At 45.7% G+C, this 21,791-nt stretch overlaps 2 protein-coding genes across 3 annotated transcripts; both read right to left on the bottom strand.

Annotated features, from left to right (window-relative positions):
• Nucleotides 1–1,181: 1,181 nt before the first annotated feature.
• On the bottom strand, nucleotides 1,182–5,178 carry Fcer1g (Fc epsilon receptor Ig). The gene is made up of 5 exons (XM_052737596.1): nucleotides 5,056–5,178; nucleotides 2,279–2,370; nucleotides 2,095–2,130; nucleotides 1,665–1,685; nucleotides 1,182–1,525 (listed from the first exon to the last, which is right to left on the bottom strand). The coding sequence occupies exons 1-5, from the start codon at nucleotides 5,102–5,104 to the stop codon at nucleotides 1,463–1,465; spliced, it is 261 nt and encodes an 86-aa protein (XP_052593556.1). The 5' UTR covers nucleotides 5,105–5,178; the 3' UTR covers nucleotides 1,182–1,462.
• Nucleotides 5,179–5,711: 533 nt separating this feature from the next.
• Nucleotides 5,712–21,754, bottom strand: Ndufs2 (NADH:ubiquinone oxidoreductase core subunit S2). 2 transcript variants are annotated; one of them, XM_052737591.1, is made up of 14 exons: nucleotides 21,620–21,754; nucleotides 20,722–20,828; nucleotides 12,321–12,511; nucleotides 10,181–10,301; nucleotides 9,726–9,838; nucleotides 9,413–9,487; nucleotides 9,195–9,272; nucleotides 8,967–9,052; nucleotides 8,633–8,752; nucleotides 7,820–7,949; nucleotides 7,273–7,368; nucleotides 7,039–7,122; nucleotides 6,124–6,181; nucleotides 5,712–5,944 (listed from the first exon to the last, which is right to left on the bottom strand). In XM_052737591.1, exons 1-14 carry the CDS (start codon nucleotides 21,712–21,714, stop codon nucleotides 5,907–5,909), a joined length of 1,392 nt encoding a protein of 463 aa, XP_052593551.1. In that variant the 5' UTR covers nucleotides 21,715–21,754; the 3' UTR covers nucleotides 5,712–5,906. The 2 variants fall into 2 exon arrangements, with proteins under 2 accessions (XP_052593551.1, XP_052593552.1); XM_052737592.1 differs by having other exon boundaries at nucleotides 20,722–20,849; nucleotides 21,620–21,723.
• Between the last annotated feature and the right edge of the window lie 37 nt (nucleotides 21,755–21,791).

Consider the following 21,791-nt stretch of genomic DNA (forward strand, 5'->3'; position numbering starts at 1 on the left):
CTCTGGAGTGCAGTGCTGTGTTGTCTGGCACAGGGGATTGCCAGGAGTGAGTTTGAACACTCTGGCCCTTTCTGGAAGAAAGCAGGCAGGTCGGAGACCAGCTCACTGCACCCTACATGGCTTAAACATCTCCACGAAGAGCTTCCTGGGGAGTCTGGGGAGAGGACAGTCATTGGCAGGGGATGCCTTGACTACCCACTGTAGAGGAAATGACCTCCCATTTGGACCCAGCTTGTTCCCCTTGACCTTTCCTACCCCCAACCTCTATGAGGTTCTCTCTGAGGCTCTTCTTGCTCCCAAATCCCCTGAAAATTCCTTGTCCTTATAAAATCTTCCACTAGGAGGGTCACATGATCCTTGTCATCACATTCCTTCTGCATGCTCAGCTTTCCAGCTATGCTAATTCAAACATGCACAAGCTCCACTGATACTATCTAGATTGGTGACTATTTTGGGTTAGACATACAGGCTTCTCCACAAACCGATCATGATTCATTTTTCAGACACAAAAAGCTACATTGGCCGGGCGGTGGTGGCGCACGCCTTTAATCCCAGCACTCGGGAGGTAGAGGCAGGCGGATCTCTGTGAGTTCGAGGCCAGCCTGGTCTACAGAGCGAGATCTAGGAAATGCGCAAAGCTACACAGAGAAACCTTGTCTCGAAAAACAAAAACAAAAACAAAAACAAAACAAAAAGCTACATTGAATACAGAAGTGATTTTTTAGGTTCCAATGTCTCCAAACACATCTATACTCCCAACACAGAGTGAAAGTGTAAGAATGCTCCCTGCTCTAGTTCCATCTCAGAGCACCAAGAGACCGAGGGTCTTATCACACATGTAGATACAGTCAGCATTCATACCCCAGAAGAACAAAGTAGCCAGATCGGCGGTGGTGGCGGTGGTGGCGCATGCCTTTAATCCAGCACTTGGGAGGCAGAGGCAGGTGGCTCTCTGTGAGTTTGAGGCCAGCCTGATCTACAGAGCCAGTTCCAGGACAGCCAGGGCTACACAGGGAAACCCTGTTTTGAAAAACAAACAAACAAAAAAAGCAAAGGAGCCCTGAAGTCCTGTGCTCTCAGCAGCTGAGTTTGCCTTATTCAAAACTGTACCTTCAACATCCAGCCCTAATGCTTTGTACAAACTGAACCAATATATATGAGAAATGACAAAGTGAGCGGAGTCAGTTCTGTGACAGCTTTATTGGAAGGTAATCCCTTTCTGCTGTTTAGCAAGGGTTGGGGACCAGGGAAGGAAAGAGGAATGAAGCAATAAACATCCGTGAGTAAGTCTTTAATGGAGACGAGGAACTGCTGGTGTACATTAATTTAGAGCCTAGCATCATTATGGGAGTAAGGTCAGCTTGCATCCCAAGCATGGAGGTAGCATAGTGATGTCAACCATGAGGGCTAAGACAGAACTAGAAACAGAAAAAGAATGCAACCGAGGACATATGTTCTAAAGCTACTGGGGTGGTTTCTCATGCTTCAGAGTCTCGTAAGTCTCTTGGTTCCGGGTATTCAGGCCCTGCAGGAGAGTCAAAGGATGATCAGGAGTTGGAGCTCACCACAGGGCCCCTATCCACCTCACAGGTGACCCCATTCCTATCCAGGTTACTCCAGCCTCCTTTTCTGACCTCTCAAGTAGGGAAAAGAGAGTCACTCACCGTGTAAACAGCCTCTGACTTCTGTAGAGACGAAAGGAGCAAGGCATTAGAGACCAATACCTTCTTCGGGGCCTCCCATCAGCTTCCTTCCCACCCAGGGAGTATCTGGGTCAAGGTTAGTGTTAGCTGCCTTGAGCTAGGAGCACTCGCATGACTGTTATGGGTACCCACATGGCCACAAACACACAGTACAGTACAGCACACAACTCTCTCGTGTATTGCTACCTCTACTTGATTCTTTCCTGTCCAGACATTTTATTTGCAGCTCAACTAGATGGCAGGCTGCTGCCCATCCTGAGGTGAGGGGCAGGGTGCAGGTTAGTGCCTAAAACACATGCCTTCCCAGAGGCCTCAGACCTAAGGCTAGTAACCCAGGAAGGTTGAGAGCCTAGAAAAAAGTGTTGACGCGCAGGTGTGGGAGACTCCGTACCTCATGGCTGGCTACAGCTGCCTTTCGGACCTGGATCTGAAGTGGGGGAAAGGCAATCAGTAAAGGAGAACTTGGAGGCCCATCTCCTTTCCCTCCAAACCATGGAGAACCCCTTCGGTTCCCCTTCCCGCCACCACCCTCCCACTTCTGGGTCCGGTTCTTAGACCGCCCCAGCCCGCCTTACCTTGAGTCGACAGTAGAGCAGGGTGAGAACAATACCATACAAAAACAGGATGGCGTCCAGGATATAGCAGAGCTGGGGCTCTCCCAGGGCAGCTGAAGGGATACAGGGTGCCCATGGGACCCAGTGCACAGGGAAGCGGGGGTTGTTGCTCAGAGGAAGGGAAAGGGGTCAGGGGGGTGGGACAGGGCCTTGTGGGGGTCCTTCTAAGGGAAGAAACTAACTCCGTCTTTAGACTGTCGTTTCTCTTACCTTACCCCTTACCCCACAGACTACGGCAGGAGTCAGATAGGAAGCATGAAGGGTTCTGCTGTGGTAGGACTTGGTTTACTGAGGGTTAGAGACTTCCCTGTCAGCCCCAGACCTCCCTTTTCAGTATTGTGGTTCCTCAGGCATCATTGAACACTTCTTCTACCTCAAGGACCCATCGGAGTTTACTGGGCTGAGACAAAAACCTCAGCCCAGAGGGGGAGGGGAGAGAGAAGAGTGGTAAATTTCAGCACAGAAACCACAAGAGTGTGTCTCTGCTCAGTCCTGTGACCTGTGGCTGAGGGCTGGACAGGAAGGATGTGAGCTGGTGAAGGGGGGAAGGCAATTACTCTGGTATTGGTCATCTTCTCAGACTCACTGCTTTTTGCCCCACAAGGCACTTAACTCTATCAAAAAAACAAACCAAAACTGAAGCGACTACTTTTTGAGGCGCTACAGATACCGCTGACTCTGCACTTTGTAAAGCGGGATCAGCTCAAAGGAATGACCACAAACTAAATCTAAAACATGGATTCTTCCTCCTGCTACTCTGCCCTGTTAATCATGCTGGGCCTCGAAGAGGGGAAGTTTGTGCAACTGAAAAAAAAAAAAAATCACACAGGAGCTGAGAGTGGCGGGTCATGCCTATAATCCCAGCTCTTGGGAGGCTGAGGCAAGGGCACTGCCGTGTGCTCCAGATCAGCCTAGAATATAGAGTGAGATCCTGTCAAATTAAAATTAATTAATTAATTTTAAAAAAGGGCTGGGTAGTGGTGGCACACGCCTGGGAGGCAGAAGTAGGTGGAACTCTGAGTTTGAGGCCAGCGTGGTTTATAGAGTTCAGGATAACCAGGGCTACACAGAGAAACCCTGTCTTGAAAAACAAACAATAGGGAACTGGAGAGATGGCTCAGCGGTTAAGAGCACTGACTGCTCTTCCACAGATTATGAGTTCAAGTCCCAGCACCCACATGGCAGCTAACAACTGTCTGTAACTATAAGATCTGACACCCTCACACAGACATGCATACAGGCAGAACACCAATGCATAAAGTAAAAATAAACAAATTTAAAAAAAAAAGAAAAACAAACAATAATTCACAACAAACGAACCCCTCACCACCACCACCACCCCCCAAAAAAAAAAACCAAGAAATGAAACTCTACCACCAGCGACGGGCACAGGAACTGAACATGATGGCCACACACAATCTCACATAGATGAGGCAGGAAGAGTATGAATGGTGCCAGCCTGGGCTACATAATGAGATCCTGCCTCCAATGATCACACAGGATCTGGGCTCCAGGGACTGCTCCCAGCTTCACCAGGACCAAAGCGGTGAATGTCAGCCTGCTCTGGGACCTTGATATTTTTGCCGTTATTTCCCATCTGATGCATGCGTCTCTAGGATTGGGCACTTTATGCTACCCATCCTCTTACCAGTTGACAAAATGGTATAGCCCTGTCCACTTCCACACAAGTCAAGTTACCAAGACTGGTAAAGTACTTTTTATTCTACAACACTCCCAGGCGAGATTGCACAAATCTCAAAACTACCTTGTGAGAGAAACATCAACATCGCCATTTTACGGATGATGAAATGCAGGTACTCAGGAAAGCTTAGAAACATTCAGGGCCAGAGTTAAGCAACAGAACTGGACCTCAAACCCAGTTTTTCTGCCTCCAAAGCACATTTGGAGGCCCTGCTTCCCAGGCATTCTCTGTTTCCCTACGGTTTAACCCCCATCCGTGAAAAGTCAGCCCTCCACCAGTGCTCTTCAACTCCTTGCTGGGCATGGTAGGACAGGCCTATAAACCCAGCACTTGGGAGGTGGAGGCAGGAGGTTAGGAAATCAAGGTTAGGGAGTTTCCAGGCTAGCCTGGGCTACATAATACCCTGTCTCCCCACAAGACAAACAACTCACACTGATAGAATGCAAAATAAGCAAAAGCTGAGGGGAGTTCTTGGGCAGCCTAGAACCTTAGAGCCGCTGGGTCTTAGGGCTTTTGCTGTTACTTCTCAGCTGATGATTGAGAACACAGGACTTGGCACTCTGCTGCCTACTGATGTCAGCTGACCGAATGGTGTGGCCCTGGCCATCCCCAGAAACAGTATTCTTGTCTCTTTGGACTCCCTTGCCTTACCCCCAAGCTCACAGACAGGCCCTAGCCTATTTAGAGGGCTTTATATATAACTATCTAGAGATCGGCTCCCAACAGAGATGGAGAGCATCCATTGCTGATCAAGAGATGGAACTTTCCCAGAGCAGCTCTTCATGCTGCACAGTCCCCACCCCTGACAAACAAACCCTTCATATTGGTCCTGAAGTCACTCGGAAGGTAAGAAAGGGACAATAAAAATGGAAATGATGAGCAGTGCCTGGGAGGGGACCCAACAGGGCTAACTTCTGAATCTGCCTCAGCCCTGTGCCCACCCGCCCAGCCCCAGCCTTCTTTCTTCCACCCCCAATTCATGCCCTAGATTCCCACCCACGTACAGCTAATGGTCCTCACCAAACCCTTTACCTACCTGCTTGTTCGACCAGAAGGAGCAAGAGCAAGACCACGGCTGGCATCATCTTGGACAGGGGCTTCGGAGCTCGGAACTGGCGATCAGCCGCCCTGACAGAACTGCGCAGCTGTGCCCATGAGCAGTTCCCTGACCACAGCTCCCCCTTCCTGCCCCGCCTTCCCCCCACACTTTGGCCCCTTCCCCTTCCTGCACTACAGACCAGGCGGCTCCCGGAAGGGCCAACTAGGTCTGGAAGATCTGGCCTCTAAGCCTCAGCCCTTTCAGGGACCAACCTCCTAACCCACAGAATGAGCAGACTCTTTCATGCTTGGCAAAGGCTGTCTATATCCGCCATGTTTAACAACCCCTCATCCACCACTCAGACATAGGTCGTATACATGAGGCAAACTGCCCGAGACTCCCTTAGATCCCACCATAGCCCTTACCTTCCTATCTGGAACTTTATATACCCAGTCTTCACTTGAGTTTAACAGTTTGCATAGATGCTAAGAGGGTTTGGGCAGGAGGAACTGAGGGGAAAGGGGAAATGGGGAATGGAGAAGTGGAAAGGGCAAGAGTCAGAGACGGGGTGGAGATTCAGCTGGGAAAATCGAACAGAGAAATACAAAGTGAAAGACAGTAAGACACCAAGAAAGACTCATTAGAAGCTTGAGCGTAGGGGCCGCAAGGCGGCTAATTTAATATAATTTCTCTTTTTCTAGTACATGCACAGAAAGTCTGTACAGCTAAGTCAGCGTGTACATGTATGTTTGTTTATACACACGGAGACACACAGCCTCATTTCCTGTGAGGGACAGGCCTTGCAGAGGAAGCTGCCAGGCACGGGAGCTCAAGGGCTGTGCCTTTGCTCATCGGTCTATTTCTCCAAACACAATATCCTGAGTACCTAAAGGGTTAGAGGATGAAGGTTATTGTCAGAGGTTCAGAGCACATGACTGTGTCCAAGACACTCTGGCCTAGAGTCCAGAACACAGTCTATACTGAACATTGAGCGGTTGATTTTGTTCCTAAATGGAATCCCAAACCCCTTGTCTTTGACACCTTACTGCATAATAGGTCTCATACCTATGATGGCTACGACATCTGCCAACATGTGTCCCTTAGACATCTTGTCCAAACCAGCCTGTGGAGAGGAGATAGGAACACGTTAATGCAAGTTTGCAGAGGAGAGCTCTTTAAAATCCCATCCAAAGGCAGGGTGTGGTAGTATACACAGCTAATCTCAGCACACGGGAGGATGTTGATGAGTTTGAAGCCAGACTAGTCTACATTCTAGGCCAGCCAGAGCTACATACTGAGACCTCATCTCAAAAACAAAACACAGCAATGACAAAAACCCCAAGCCCAAATCCTCATCCAGCCAGGCACAGGAGCTTATATCTGTAATTCTAGCACTTGAAAGTCTAAGGCAGGAGGGTCACTGTGAATCCAAGGAAAGCCCACACACATATAGTAATCTCCAGGCTAATTTGGGTTTGTAGCAAAATTCTATCTTAAACAAACAAATGGAACAAAACAAAATCTCCTCCAAGAGTTGGGTGTGGAGGTGTACTCCTGTAATCCTCGTACCTGGGAGGCTAAAGTCCAAAGACATAGTAACTTTGAGACCAGCCCTAGCTACATAGGCAGTTCTAGACAAGCCAGGGCTGTATAGCAAAGCCCTATCTCAAAAAGCAAGGTGCTGGAGAGGTGGCTCAGCTGCTAAGAGTATGTACTACTCTTGCAGCGGACCTGAGATTGGCTCCCGAAACCAACAACAGGTAGTTCACAACTGCCTGTAACTCCAGCTCCAGGGATCTGATGCCCTCTTTGGCCTCTGAAGGCACCTGCACTTATGTAGCGAACATATACACACATACATACATATATAAAAGCTAAAAATAAATAATTTTTTTAAGTTGCTGAAAATAAATAAAAATCCTCAATCAAGGTCAATAAATTATTAATGTATTGCAGTTAGAACCACTGAGATTGTCTTACCAGGTGGGCAAAACCAGGAGCCTTGATCTTGCACCGGTAAGGGCGGCTGCTGCCATCAGACACCAGGTATACCCCAAATTCTCCCTGTCCAAGGAAGAAAATTGGATGCCTCCTTAGTAGGAAGAACCTTCTTCTCGTCTACCAAAGTCTCTCTGGTCACCAGTGAGGGAGCACTCTGTTCACTTCTACCTCCAGCCCCCACTCCACACACTTTTTCTTCCCCTCCTCCCTCACCTTAGGAGCTTCAATAGCAGTGTATGTGGCTCCTGGAGGAACTTGGTAGCCCTCAGTGTACAGCTTAAAGTGATGAATTAGTGACTCCATGGATGTCTGAGGAAAGGAAAAAGGGAGCATCAGGAAACCAGATCCAGTCAGGCAGTGGCAGTGCATGCCTTTAATCCCAGTACTCAGGAGACAGAGGCAGGTGGATCTCTGGGAGTTCGAGGCCAACCTGGTCTACAGAGTGAGTTCCAGGACAACCGGGACTGTTACACAGAGAAACCTTGTCTTGAAAAAACCAATAAAAGAAAAAGGAAGAAGCCAGATCCGAGTTCTGCCCTTGGGCTTTCCCCCAGCAGACATAGCAATCTCTGCCCTTCGGGAGACTAACAACACACATGTAAACCAGGAAGCAGGTAGACAGGAAAAAAGATGAGTGTGGTGAAAGGGTCAGAGTCTTTACAAGTCAAACTGAAAGGCAGGATCTAATCCAAGGACATTTCTCCGTGGCCACTGATCCCTTTCCCGCACCCAATCTCTCTTCCCTCTCCCTGCAGCCAACCTTCATCTCTGCTCGTTTAGGTGGAGACACTTTGGCATCATCAACCTTGATCTCCCCCGGAGGCATCTTGTTCAGACACTGTAAAATGATTCGAAGGGACTGGCGCATCTCCTCCACACGACACAGGTACCTGAAGTAGATGAGACAGACTTAGAACAAGAGAAAGCAGAGAGAGGAGTAAGAAGCAGGAATCTGGACAGACGCCCTTTGGGAGACATGAAAACTGTTTGGTAAATGTTCCTGTTTCTCCTCGTACAGACTCTCTGCTTGCTTTGGCTGCCCATATAAACCCTTCAGTGTTTTGAAGGACCACTGAGTCCTTCTCCAAATCTCTCTCTCTCTCTTTTTTCCAGCACGTGGCCTGCAGTGTTTCTCCTTTTACCCTCTTAAACCCAGTTTGGACTGCAGAGTCCGGGAGTCGAATGGAAAGATAAACAAAGAGAACAACAGTAGCTAATCTTACTCAGGGTCAGTAAACAGGAATGGACTGTGTAGCTTAGAATCAAGAAGGAAGAGCGCTGGGTCAGGAGGATTCCAATCTCAATTACTAACAGGCTAATCCCTAACTTATGCTTCATCTTTCTCAGCTACAAAAACAACCAAACTAGTTTTATCTAAGGCAGGATGGCAGGATAAGGGTAAAAAATAAATAGCTCTATTATTTGGTGTGTGTGTTGGAGGAGAATACTGGGGATTGTGAATGCTAAGCACAACTCTACCAAGTTTAACACATTATACAGGCTCCTACAGACACTAGGAAACAGAGCAAAGAAATCAGCAGGACAAAGAGCTGAGCAAGGATTTGGGTCTTACCTATCATAGCAGTCCCCTCGAGAACCAATAGGAACATCAAACTCGACCTGGTCATATACATCATAGGGCTGGGTCTTCCGCAAGTCCCACTGGATGCCTGAGCCTCGGAGCATCACTCCACTGTAGGGTACAATGGGCATAAGGGCCACCCTCCACAAAAACAAGAAAGGACACACATGCTTCCTATTTCCCTCTCCCTCCCCAACACTTTGGTTATGGGACACAAACTCAAGGCATGGACAGGAGAGTACCAAACGTGCTTGAGACCAAGACACTGGGCTGTAACTCTCTACAGCCCCTCCCACCCCTAAGGAAAGAAGTTGTATTCTCCTACCTGAATCCATAGTTAAGTGCGTCTTCTGCCGAAACAACCCCGATATCCATTGTCCTATTCCGCCAGATCCTATTGTTGGTCAGCATCTATGGATAGAGAAATCCAGTGTGCTAATATTCTTCATGACAATCTTCAAAAGCCTCTGTACTTATATAACACTGGGCACTAAAATTCCACAAGCCTTTTTGGGGGATAAAGATATTTTTTCCCCATTGATTTCTATCTTACCTCCTCCACCTCATCGATCCGAAGAGAGAAGTTCTTAGAAAACTCATAAATGTCATCCATAAGCCCAAGAGGTAGGTCCTAGAAACCAAGTGGTGATTCTTGTCATAGCACCCCTTCCCACGGGGCCGGAGTCCCGGTCCATCAGCCCACACTGCCCTCCAGTGGTCAAAGAGGAAAGCGGCCTGGACGGGAAGTGCGGAGGCAGGCGAGCCACTCACCTGGTGCACTCCTCCTGGTCGGATATAAGCAGCGTGCATTCGGGCTCCAGACACCCGCTCATAGAACTCAAACATCTAGACAGAATGCACTAGGGGTGAGAAATAAAGTCCAGGGACCCCCAAGTTCAGCAACACAGTAGCCCATTGCCCTACCTCTGACTTCTTGTGGCTAGCCAAACGCCTCATGAGACAAGATTCCCACAAACACAATCCAAAATACACTGCTCCCTTCCCCTGTTTCCATTTGTCTCCCTCTCTGCCCTCTCTACTTCATGTACTTCCTTCCCTATTCCTATCCACGCCTCCCTTATACCTTCTCTCTTTCTTCAAACATCCAAAAGAAAGGAGTCATGGCACCAATGTCCAAGGCATGTGTGGTCACAGCCATGATATGGTTCAAAATCCGTGTGATCTCTCCAAACAGCACTGTGAGATGGAAAGATAAGAAGTGATGGACAGGGCTGGAAGGATGGCTCAGTGGGTAAAGGCTTGCTGACAAGGCAGCAGCAGGGAACTAACTCCCCAAAGCTGTCCTCTGACCTCCCCACATATGCCTTGACACATGCCATTTCACATGCATCAACATACACAATAAATATCCGAAGTGAATATTTATACATATTGTGTGTGTTTTTAGAAAGAAGGACATAGGAGCCCAGGGCTCATCCTGTGTGAGTGGAATCTGGAATCTAAATATCAAAGTTGAGTTCAATGCACTTAGATGTCCTGTGCTCACAGTGGGCAGCAGAAATAAGGAGCAGAACATACCTCGGATCCACTGTGCCCGGGGAGGAGGCTGGATGTTTAGCAGCTTCTCCACGGCTAGAGAATAGGCCTGCTCATTACACATCATGGACACATAGTCTAACCGGTCAAAGTATGGAAGGGCCTGTTGAAAGGAAGGAAGGAAGGTCACATCTAACAGGCCCAGGAGTGCACTGTCTGAGGCAGGAAACCTTCTTGTCAGGCACTGGAAGTCAGTACTTACCTTTAGAGACTCAGGAGTCCCAGCAAAGCAGAATGAAAGCTCCCATAACATGCTTATTTAAAACTAGCATCAAATGTTTAAAAACTGGCTCTCTACAATGATGAGAAGACCTTGATTTATCATGTTTGACAATTTCCATGGTGATAATACTCCCACCATGGTCAATTTTAAGCTATCAAAATGTAACTAAATGTACCCTTGAGGAACATGGCACAACATTATACAGTATCTTTATGATAGAGATCAAAAATCTGTGAGTCTACATAGAGAGTTCGAGGACAGCCAGAGCTATACAGTGAGACCCTGTCTCAAAAAAATAAATAAATAAACACACACACAAAATGTATAATCTAATTTTAATAATAACTTCAGCAACTAAGTCATAAAATTTCCAAAAACTTAATACTCAGGCTCTTACAAGGCGCTTCAGCACTGTAACCTTTCTCAAAGTGTGCCCTGGACTTCTATGTCTTTTTCCTCTTAGTCCCTTAAAACTGAGATTTTGAAGGAGAAAAGTCAGTTTTACAGTAGTTTTCCCCCAGAATGTCAGGAAAGCAAAGTCCCAGCTGCCTACCAAGTCAGTTCCAGCTTCCAGGAAGAAGGCGGAGTTAAACTGCTTCTCACGGGGACAGCCTGTTCTGGTCCTGATGTCATTTGTGACGCAGGATGATGCTACAGGGGTTAACCCACAAAAGTGTGAACAGAAGCCACCACTGCTTAGGCTCCCTGGAGGAAGCACATTATAGTCACAGGGCTGGGTCTAAAGCCCTATTCCACTATTCTGTTCAGGGCCCTTTCTTTATAACAGTAAGAAAAAAAAAAAAAAAAAAAACCAAAAAAAAAAAAAAAAAACCAAAAAAACCCCAACTAATCAGAAAAACAACATCTGGAAGTGTATTCCAGATCCAACTCCTTCAAATCCGACCTTCAACTATTTAGGTCACACAGTTCTTCTAAACACGGCAAATTCTGTCACAAACCTCCTCCGGTCACTCTGACTCACTGAGTATTTTGAAAACAGATTTAAGAGAGTGGGAAGACACAAGAATCCGCTGTTAATCCTGAAGAGCTGACGTCTCATTCCTCTTCCTCTGCCCGTGGGGACGCTAGCTTTGACGCACTCACTTAAGAGGGAAACTGAGGCACTGAAGTAATGATAAAAGGGCCATCCCAAAATCAGACAGAGAAAAGCTGGAAGTGTGGTCCAGCTATAAAGTACTGATGCTGGAAGAACCCCAAAGATTCCTGCATCCTTCAGCACTTTCTCCAAGCTCCTATCCAACAGTGACCTCAAAGGACTGATGCAGTTGGTTGTTACTTACTCCTAGCTCTTTGGGGGACCCGCCACCCAGCTCCCCAATAAATAAACGAAGTATTACTCTTACTTATAAATACATAACCTTAGTTTGGTTTATTTCTAGCCAGCTTTTCTTAAATTATCCCATCTACCTTTTGCCTCCGGGCTTTTCTCTTTCTCTATTCTATTCTATATGCCTTTCTTAGTCCATGGCTGACTGTGTGCCTGGCCCCCGACACCCTCCTCCCTCCTTCTTTCTCCGTTCCTCAATCTCTCGTCCCAGATTTCTCCTCCTATTTATTCTCTCAGCCTGCCAGGCCCGCCTATCCCTCTCTTGCCTGGCTACTGGCTGTTCAGCTCTTTATTAGACTAATCAGGTGTCACAGACAGGCAAAGTAACACAGCTTCACAGAGTTAAACAAATTCAACATAAAAGAATGCAACACATCTTTGATTCATTAAACGAATATTCCACAGCATAAACAAATTAACATATCTTAAAATGATAGTACACAACAGACTAACCCTTGCCACCCTCCTGCCCTGAAGCTTGGGGACAGCAAAACCATCAGTCTCAAGCTACAGCTCAGACCCCATCAACAGGCCCCTGTTCACCTCCACACCTGCAGATAGGTCTTGTACTCAATGAGCTTCTCAGTGCCCCGGTGCAGGAGCCCGATGTGAGGGTCGCACTTCCGCACCATCTCTCCACTCAATTCCATCACCAGTCTCAGGACTCCATGGGCCGCTGGGTGCTGGGGCCCAAAGTTCAGGGTCACATTGGTGACTACTTTGTCCTTCAAAATGTCCAAATCTGAGAAGTGGGAAAGAGTTCTGAGCCAAATGGTAATCCCCTTGGGCACCCCCAAGACACAGCAAGGAATTAGTTCTCTCTACATATCTTCTGGCTCACCATCCCACACCTTGTTAGCACCCTCATTCCAGCATAACTAGGAAAATGGCCAAGAAATGGGGAAAAGGGAAGGAAGCTCTAAATTTTCCAATGAGGGATCATGAAGTCCGTTTATAGCCCCTGAACAGTGGTTCTCAACATGTGTGTCACGACCCCTTTAGGAACTGAAAGACCCTTTCACAGGGGTCACCTAAGACCACTGGAAAACACAGATATCTACATTACAATTCATAACCGTAGCAAAATGACAGTTATGAAGTAGTAATGAAATAATGTTATGGCTGGGGTCACCACAACAGGAGGAACTGTGTTAAAGGGTCGCAGTGTTAGGAAGGTTGGAACCGCTGCCCTGGAACACCTTTTATTTTGTTGTTGTGCTAAGGACTAAACCTAGGGCACTGCTTGTCCTAGGCAAGTCCTCTACCACTGAGCTATACTCCCACCTCCTTTTAATTTTCAGACAGGATCTCACCCAGGATGGCCTTGAACTCACCCAGTAGTCCAGGCTAGTACTGAACCCTTAATGATCCTCCTGCCTCAGCCTCCTGAAGAGTTGGGCTTATAAGCTTGTGTCATGAGACTTGGCTACTATTCTTTTTTTTTTCTGAGATGGAATTTCACTTTTGTAGCCCCAACTGGTCTGGAACCCACTTTGTAGACCAGGATGACTTTGAATTCAGAGATCTGCCCACCTCTGCCTAAGTGCTGGAATTAAAGAGACATGCTAACACAGCTGACAGATATTTATTATTTTTTTATGAGTATGTGTGTGCCTGAGTGTACATATGTGCAGCACATGTTTGCAGGAGCCCACAGGGGTCAGAAGGTATCAGATCTCTGGAACTGGAGCTATAGATGACTGTGAACCAATCAGTATGGGAACTGGGAATTGAACCTAAGTCTTCTGGAAGAACCTTTAACCACTGAGCCTTGGCTTCTTATCTGTAACACATGATACATCTCAATGTGTATGAGGAATGGACAAGCAGTTTGAAATACATACTTCAGTTTAGCGAGGGGGTGCATGCCTTTAATGTCAGCACAAAGAAGGCAGTGGCAGGTAAATCTGTGAGTTCAAGACCAACCAGGACTACATAGTGAGACCCTTCCTCAAGGGGGGAAAAAGAGAGAAATGTGTTTAATACTTACTATTAAATGACATTGTTTTTGAGACTGGGTCTCAGCTCAGGCTGGCCTCAAACTCACTATCACTATTCAGTTGAAGGTGGTAACCTTGAAATTCTGAGACCTTCTGTCCCTACTTCCTAAATGTTGAGATTGTAGGAGTCTACAATCACTTCTGGTTTATGCCATGCTGGGTATTGAACCCAGGACCCTGTGATTGCTAAGCTGGCACTCTATCAACTGAGCTACATTCTCAGTCCAAACGGCAGTTTTTTGGTTTGTTTTGTTTTGATTTTGGAGACAGGGTCTCTCTACAGAGTCCTGGCTGCTCTGGAACTCAATATGTATACTAGGCTGGTCTTGAACTTACTCTGCCTCCCTGGTGCCGAATTTAAAGACATATGACACCATGCCTGTCCTCCAAATGGCAGTTTTTTTACCCTCAAGAAACTTACACTTTGGGGCCAGGCATGGTTAGTATAATCTTAATGCTCAGGAGGTGGAGGCAAGCAGACCACTGAGTTTGGGGCCAGCTTGGTTCACAAAGTAAGCTCCAGACCAATCAAGGATACATGGTGAGACCCTATCTCAAAAAAAAAAGAAAGAAAGAAAAAGAGAAAGAAAGAAAAAAAGAGAAACATACTTTAACTTGGGAAACAATTACAAGTGAAAAGTAGTAATGAGGTCAAATTTATGTTACCAGGTAGCTGACTTAGTTCAACTATTTAAAGATCATCATGAGCCGGGCGGTGGTGGCGCACGCCTTTAATCCCAGCACTCGGGAGGCAGAGCCAGGCGGATCTCTGTGAGTTCGAGGTCAGCCTGGGCTACCAAGTGAGTTCCAGGAGAGGCACAAAGCTACACAGAGAAACCCTGTCTCGAAAAACCAAAAAAAAAAAAGATCATCATGAGTGTTTCGGAATATTCCTTTACACTGTGTGAGATAATAATAATAATAACTCTTAATAAAGATAATAACTCTTAATAAAGATAATAATAACTCTTAATAAAGATAATAACTCTTAATAAAGAGTTGAATGGCCAATAGCTAGGCAGGAAGAGGTTAAGCGGGACTTCTGGGGACAGAGAAGAAGAAAGGCAGGTAGCCAGACAGAGGTGGAAAAAGCAGCATGAACAGAACGGAGAGGTGAGGTAGTAAGCCACACAACAGAACATAGGCTAAAGTACTAAAGTATATGGGTTAATTTAGGTTATAAGAGGTAGTGGGCAAGCCTAAACTAAAACCAAGCTTTTAAAATTAATAATAAGTCTCCATGTTGTTATTTGGGAGCTGGCTGGTAGAACAGAGAAACTTATTATGCATGAAAACTTAAAAATGGAGGGATGAGCAGGGCGGTGGTGGCGCACACCTTTAATCCCAGCACTGGGAGGCAGAGGCAGGCAGATCTCTGTGAGTTGGAGGCCAGCCTGGTCTACAGAGCGAGATCCAGGAAAGGCACAAAGCTACACAGAGAAACCCTGTCTCAAAAAAACCAAAAAAAAAAAAAAAAAAAAAAATAGAGGGATGAAACATCCCTGGCTCTACAATCAATACAGGCCAAGTCTTAGAAGCAAGTATCAAAGAAACTGTTTATAAGGAGTTCTTAAGTAGCAGAAAAATAATGTCTGGAGGCAGTAGGGGTATATTATTAGTAGGGGGATCGATATTAGTAATGCTAATAATAGTTACATAGGACTTACAGAACTGGAGACATAGCTCAATGGTTAAGAGCAATGGCTACTTTTCCAGAGGACCTGGGATCAATTCCTGGGATCAAGCCCATATGTCGGCTCACAACTAGTAACTCCAGTTCCAGAGAGTTACAATGCCCTTTTCTGTCTTCCTTGGGCACAAAGCATGCACATGGTGAACAGATACACATACAAAGGATTTACATATTCTAGGCCCTTACAAGTTGCAGAACTTACATATGCCAGGCCTTTAATTCTTACAACAGTGGTTCTCAACCTGTGGGTTGCAACTCCTTGGGGGTGAAAAGACCTTTACACAGGGGTCACCTAAAACCATTGGAAAACATAGATATTTACATAGTGATTCATAACAGTAGCTGTTGTGGAATATTCCTTTACACTGTGTGAAAATGTATCACTGTGATTGGTTTAATAAAAAGCTACACGGCCGGGCTGGAGAGATGGCTTAGAGGTTAAGAGCACTGACTGCTCTTCCAGAGGTCCTGAGTTCAATTCCCAGCAACCACATGGTGGCTCACAACCATCTGTAATGAGATCTGGCGCCCTCTTCTGTATACATAATAAATAAAGAAATCTTTAAAAAAAAAAGAAAAAGAAAAATCACTTTAAAAAAAAAAAAAAAAAAAGCTACACGGCCAATAGCAAGTCGGGAGGTACAGCCCAGACTTCTAGACAGAGAGAGAACTCTGGGAAGAAAAAAAGGGAGTTGCCAGCCAGACTCAGAGAGAGAACAAGACATGCAGGAGGAGAGGTAAAAGCTATGCGTCACATGGTAACATGTTGATGAATAGAAATGGGTTAATTTAAGTTATAAGAGCTAGGGGGACAAGCCTAAGCTATAGGCCAAGTTTTCATAATTAAAAGTAAGACTCCAAGTCATTATTTGTGAGTTGATAGTCCCAATGAGAAAGATCGTCTACAAGTAGCAAAATTACAGTTATGAAGTAGCAACAAAAATGATTTTATGGTTGGGAGTTACCATAACATAAGGAACTGTATTAAAGGGACACAGTCTTATGAAGGTTGAGAACTACTGCCTTACAAAGTCATGAAATACAGTAGGCACTCAATTCACTGGTAAATGGAGAGTTAAGACTTGACACTGGGGCTAGAGAGATGGCTCAGTGGGTAAGAACACTGACTGCTCTTCCAGCACCACATGGCAGCTCCTCACAACTGTCTGTAATTCCAAGATCTGACATCCTCACAGAGAAACACATGCAGGAAAAAAACCAATGCACATAAAACAAAAGACTTGAAACCAAAGCCCCCTTTTGACTAACAATTTTCAGTTTGTGTTTTCTGGTCTGACAGATTTGAGTACAAATCTGGCTTTGTGTCCTGGATCAGGTTTTAATCAAGTACCATCATTTCTTCAGAACGAGGATAATACCCCATGGGTTGGTATGATGATTAAGTAAAATAATGCATACAGACTGCTTTAGCCCATGACAAACAGCTATCATTACTGCATTTCTGAAAAGGTAACTGTTAGTATTTAGTTTTTAAACAAAAGAATAACATGTAAGGGGGATGGAGAGATGGCTCAGAGGTTAAGAGCACTCCTGGTCTTCCAGAGGTCCCGAGTTCAATTCGCAGCAACCACATGGTGGCTGACAACCATCTGTAATGAGACCTGATGCCCTCTTCTGGTATATAGGGATTCATGCAGGTAGAATACCATATACATAATAAATAAATAAATAAATCATTAAAAAATAATAACATATAAAATGATGCTTGGGGAAAAAGAAGCGGGTGACACTATACAGGATTCTTAGAGATGGGACAAAAATTCTGTACACGCTTTTTGTTTGTTGGTTGGTTATGTTTTTTGGCGACATAGTGAAATAATATGGCAAAAGGGAGGGGACAACGGAAAACAAGCAAACAAAAAAATTAAGCAAAAACAAGTGACTACATGATTGTTTGTTTGTTTGTTTGTTTCTTAAGACAGAGTTTCTCGCCGGGCGGTGGTGGCGCACGCCTTTAATCCCAGCACTCGGGAGGCAGAGGCGGGCGGATCTCTGTGAGTTCGAGGCCAGCCTGGGCTACCAAGTGAGTTCCAGGAAAGGCGCAAAGCTACACAGAGAAACCCTGTCTCGAAAAACCAAAAAAAAAAAAAAAGACAGAGTTTCTCTCTGTAGCCCCGGCTGTCCTAGAACTAGCTCTGTAGACCAGGTTGGCCTCAGACTCAGAAATCCACCTGCCTCTGCCTCAGGAAGGCTCAGATTAAAGGGATGTGCCACCACTGCCCATGACAATGAAATTTTAAACGGATGGGCTGAAGAAATGGTTTGGCCTTTAGGAATACTTGCTATTCTTGCAGAGGATCCAGGTTTGGTTCCCAGGACTCATACAGGACTGGTTCACAACCACCTATAACTCCAGTTCTAGGAGATATGATGTCTCATATGTCCTCTGCAGGTCACTGTATACACACAACTGTCCTAATAAAAAATGCCAGGTACACATATGGACAAGCAAGCATTCACACATGTGCATAAAGTAACCTAAAAAAATTAATAGGGAGAGCTGGAAAGATGTCTCAGTTATTAAGAGCACTTGTTGCTCTTGCAGAAGATCAGGTTCAGTTCCTAGCACCTACATGGTGGCTCATAACCATCCTTAACTCCAGTTATAGAGAATCTGATGCCCTCCTCTGAACTCCACGGGTGCCAGGCACACATGTGGCACATTTAAATGCATATAGGCAAAACACTCAGACACATACCCGTGGCGCATTTAAATGCATATAGGCAAAACACTCAGACACATAAAATACATCTTAGAATATTTTTAATTAAAAGAGAGAAATGATGAAAAAGTGTACCTGGGTTGATGACTTATTAGACAAAGACATTGAGGGCAAGAGAGAGACAAAGCCAAAGATAACTATAAAGTTTCCATCTTGAAGGACTGTTGCAGGATATTTGACCACACTGTGAACGCTGAGATTGCGTCACATACTGAAAAAGAGTTGTGGTGTGCCTCAGCCCTAGCACACACCTTTAATCCAACACCCTTCTGCTTAAATACTGTAAATAGGATTAAATAAAGTCAACTATAGGTCAACAGGCGGACCAAGCAACCAATTGGCAGGAAGTGAACTATTGTGGGATATTTGTTTTCACTGTGAAACTCCAAGACTGTGTTAATAAAATAACTTTGGATGGGGGGGGGGGGGGCTGTAGAGCACAGAGTCAGTGCCATTGAGAGCACAGAGGACAGAGGGAGATGGCTAGAAAGATGCACAGGAAGTACTAGGGACTTATGAGACTTTGTGGTCTTTTTTGATCAGGGACCTGTGAAGAGAGACACTCTCTTGCTGAGTCTCCAGCCAAAAGAGGTCAGGTAGTTGCTTCTCAGCTTCTCTGATCTAGCAAGTTTTCACCCCAATATCTGACTCTTGAGTCTTTGTTGGAAAATAGAACAATAGAGACTTAGTTAAAACCTACACTGCTGCATCCCTCCAGGCTGCAGCCTTAGTGGCCAGTAGGTCACTGACTTGGGCGGGGAGGGTGGCAGTGTGGCTGCAGACAGCAGTTAAAATATCAGTAGATTCAGGTGCAGCTGATAAGCTGACAGAGGGAAAAAAACAAAACAAAACCAGAAAACACAGGATTATTAAGAAAAAGACATAGAGGGTAAGAGGGAGTCAGGAGGACAGAGAGAGATGCACAGGAAGTAGAGGGACATTCAGTTTAAGGAGTTTGGTTTGAGGCCGAGGAGAAGGAAGGCGGCTTCTGGGATGTCTGCCGAGGAAGAAGGTTAGCTGGGTGCTTTCTCCGCCTCTCTGAGCTAGCAGGCTTTCACCCCAGCAATCTGGCTCCCGAGTCTTTACTGGTAAAATGGAAAGATTTTGAGATTTTGTTAAAAACAACAAAGGAAACCAGGTGGTGGTGGCTCATGCCTTTAATCCTAGCCCTCAGGAGGCAGAGGCAGGCAGGTATCTGAGTTCAAGGCCAGCCAGGCCTACAGAGAGTTCCAGGACAGCCAGGATAGATACACAGAGAAACCTTGTCTGGGAAACACAAAAACAAAAAAAAACTAACAAACAAAAAAAGGACAATCTTGGTACCACTGATCAAAATCGAAAGATCAAGAATAGTAATTCCAGGCTGGAGAGATGGCTCAGCGGTTAAGAGCACTGACTGCTCTTCCAGAGGTCCTGAGTTCAATTCCCAGCAAACACATGGTGGCTCACAACCATCTGTAATGAGATCTGGTGCCCTCTTCTGACTTGCTGTCATATATGCTGTATACATAATAAAAAAATAAAATCTTTAAAAAAAAAAAAAAAAAAGAAGAGTAATTCCAGCACTTGGGAGGATCAGGGAGGAAGATCTTGATTCTGAGGCCAGTCTGGACAATACAGGAAGACCTTGGTGCTTTCTTTCTTTTTATTTAAAATTTTATTTATTTTATGTGTATGAGTGGTGGGTGAGTGGGTGTGTGTGTGTGTGTGTGTGTGTGTGTGTGTGTGTGTGCCCGCCCTTGGAGGGCAGAAGAGAGAGCATCAGATTCCCTGGAACTGAAGTTACACATGGTTGTGAGCTACCATGTGAGTGCTGAAAACTGAACTCAGGTCCTCTCAAAGACCAGAAAGTGCCCTTAACCACTGAGCCATATCTTCTGCACAAGACCCTGTTTCAAAACATGAAAAACAAAAGAGCCCATTTGTTGGGTGTTGTTTCATTATTGTTTTGTTTTTGAAGACAAGGCAGCTCTCTGGGTCTTTTTCTTTTTTAAAGACTTCTTTAAATTTTATTTTATGTGTATATGTGTATGAGTGCTTTGCCTCTATATATGAATGTTTACCACCTATATGCAGCTGCCGGAAGAGGCCAGTAAATCCCCTGGAACTGGAGTTACAGGTGGTTCTAAGGCACCTGATATGGATGCAGGGAACTGAACCTGGGTCCTCTGCAAGAGCATCAAGTGCTCTTAACTCTCAGCCATCTCTCTAGTCCCAAAACACCTAGTTTTGATGGGGGAAAGATGCTTGTATTTAAGTAGGTTTCGTTCCAATGCTCTTAGGAAAACGATGCTGTCCACAAAGAGATACAAGTGTATGGAATCTGGAAAAAGCTGACATTAATTAAATAATGGTAAGGACCTTTCAGTATTAATGAGGACGACTGTCAGTCCTTCTGTCTCTAACCAATAAATCCCTGCTATTATCACTTCTACCTGAAACAGAGGGGACTCAATAGCACTTAAAAATCAGCAAAGATTTCTGATGACTGGAGGCAGCAGCTCTGAAAACTCACCATTCCAAGGAGGAGGCTTCCAGTGGGCTGTTTCCTTGGAGGGGTACATGAGAGCTCCTGCAAACTGCTGTGCCCATTCTATATCTGGCTGCCACTGCCGAGCACCTCTAAGGAATTAAAGATAGATCCTATACAAACAGCATGAACAGTGTGTGCTTGGTTCCTGTGCTCCCGTTCACTTTTTTCTCAACTTTTTTTGAGATTTTAATTTAATTACATTTCTCCCTTTCCTCCCTCCAAACCCTCCCATACGCCCCTCCCCGCTCTCCTTCAAATAAACGGCCTTTTTTCACCAATTGTTATTGCACTCGTACATATATATATATTCCTAAATATCTATTCACTCTTATGTGGGTGGGTCCAAGGAAGGATGGCCTGTATTCCAGGGCTAGTATTCTTCAATACCATAGTGCAGTTTTGGACATACAAGCTGGGGTCCAAAGCTCCTGCATGAATACGAATGTTGAGAACATCATTTGTTCATGGTAAACCTAAGATTGCTAAGAGAGCGGGGGAGAGGGAAGGAGGAAGGGGAGAGAGAGCAAACTCGTATATGGGAGCGAATGAGGGAGAGCGAGAAACTTGGGGAAGGGGCTCAGAGAGGAGGGGTCTCCCTTCTTCGGATATGAGAGGAGGTACGCTAGAATCATTAATTTGAAAGGTAGGGTCTTCCACCTCACCTATTCGCCTCTGACAAAACAAATTCACCCTCCTTTTCCCCATCCTCTGCTACAGGAGTCACACTGCATCTAGAGACCTGAGAAATCTGGCCTGCGCAAGGAGGGTCACAGGCCTGGGTCATTCTTTCCTAAGGGGGTCACAGGGCCCTTGAAATGTCCTCAGACACCAGAAATTCTAGTTTTGAAGAGAACGCATGGAGGAAAGGCCTCCTCCTCACCTGCTGGGCTGATTCGGCAGTCGGATCCCAGACCCGGGCCGCAGCACCTGGGCCCCGACGCCGCGGAGGCAGCACACAGCTCTCAGGGCCGCCATCTTTCCCAGGCTGCAGAACGTAAGAAGGAGAACCGGGCGGAAGTGAATCCCGTGCGCCTCCTTGTGGGCTTCTCTGC

The sequence above is a fragment of the Peromyscus californicus genome, unplaced genomic scaffold (assembly GCF_007827085.1).
Source record: "Peromyscus californicus insignis strain IS unplaced genomic scaffold, ASM782708v3 Scaffold_14__1_contigs__length_90479793_seg_2, whole genome shotgun sequence".
In the NCBI taxonomy this organism is placed as follows: Eukaryota; Metazoa; Chordata; class Mammalia; order Rodentia; family Cricetidae; genus Peromyscus; species Peromyscus californicus.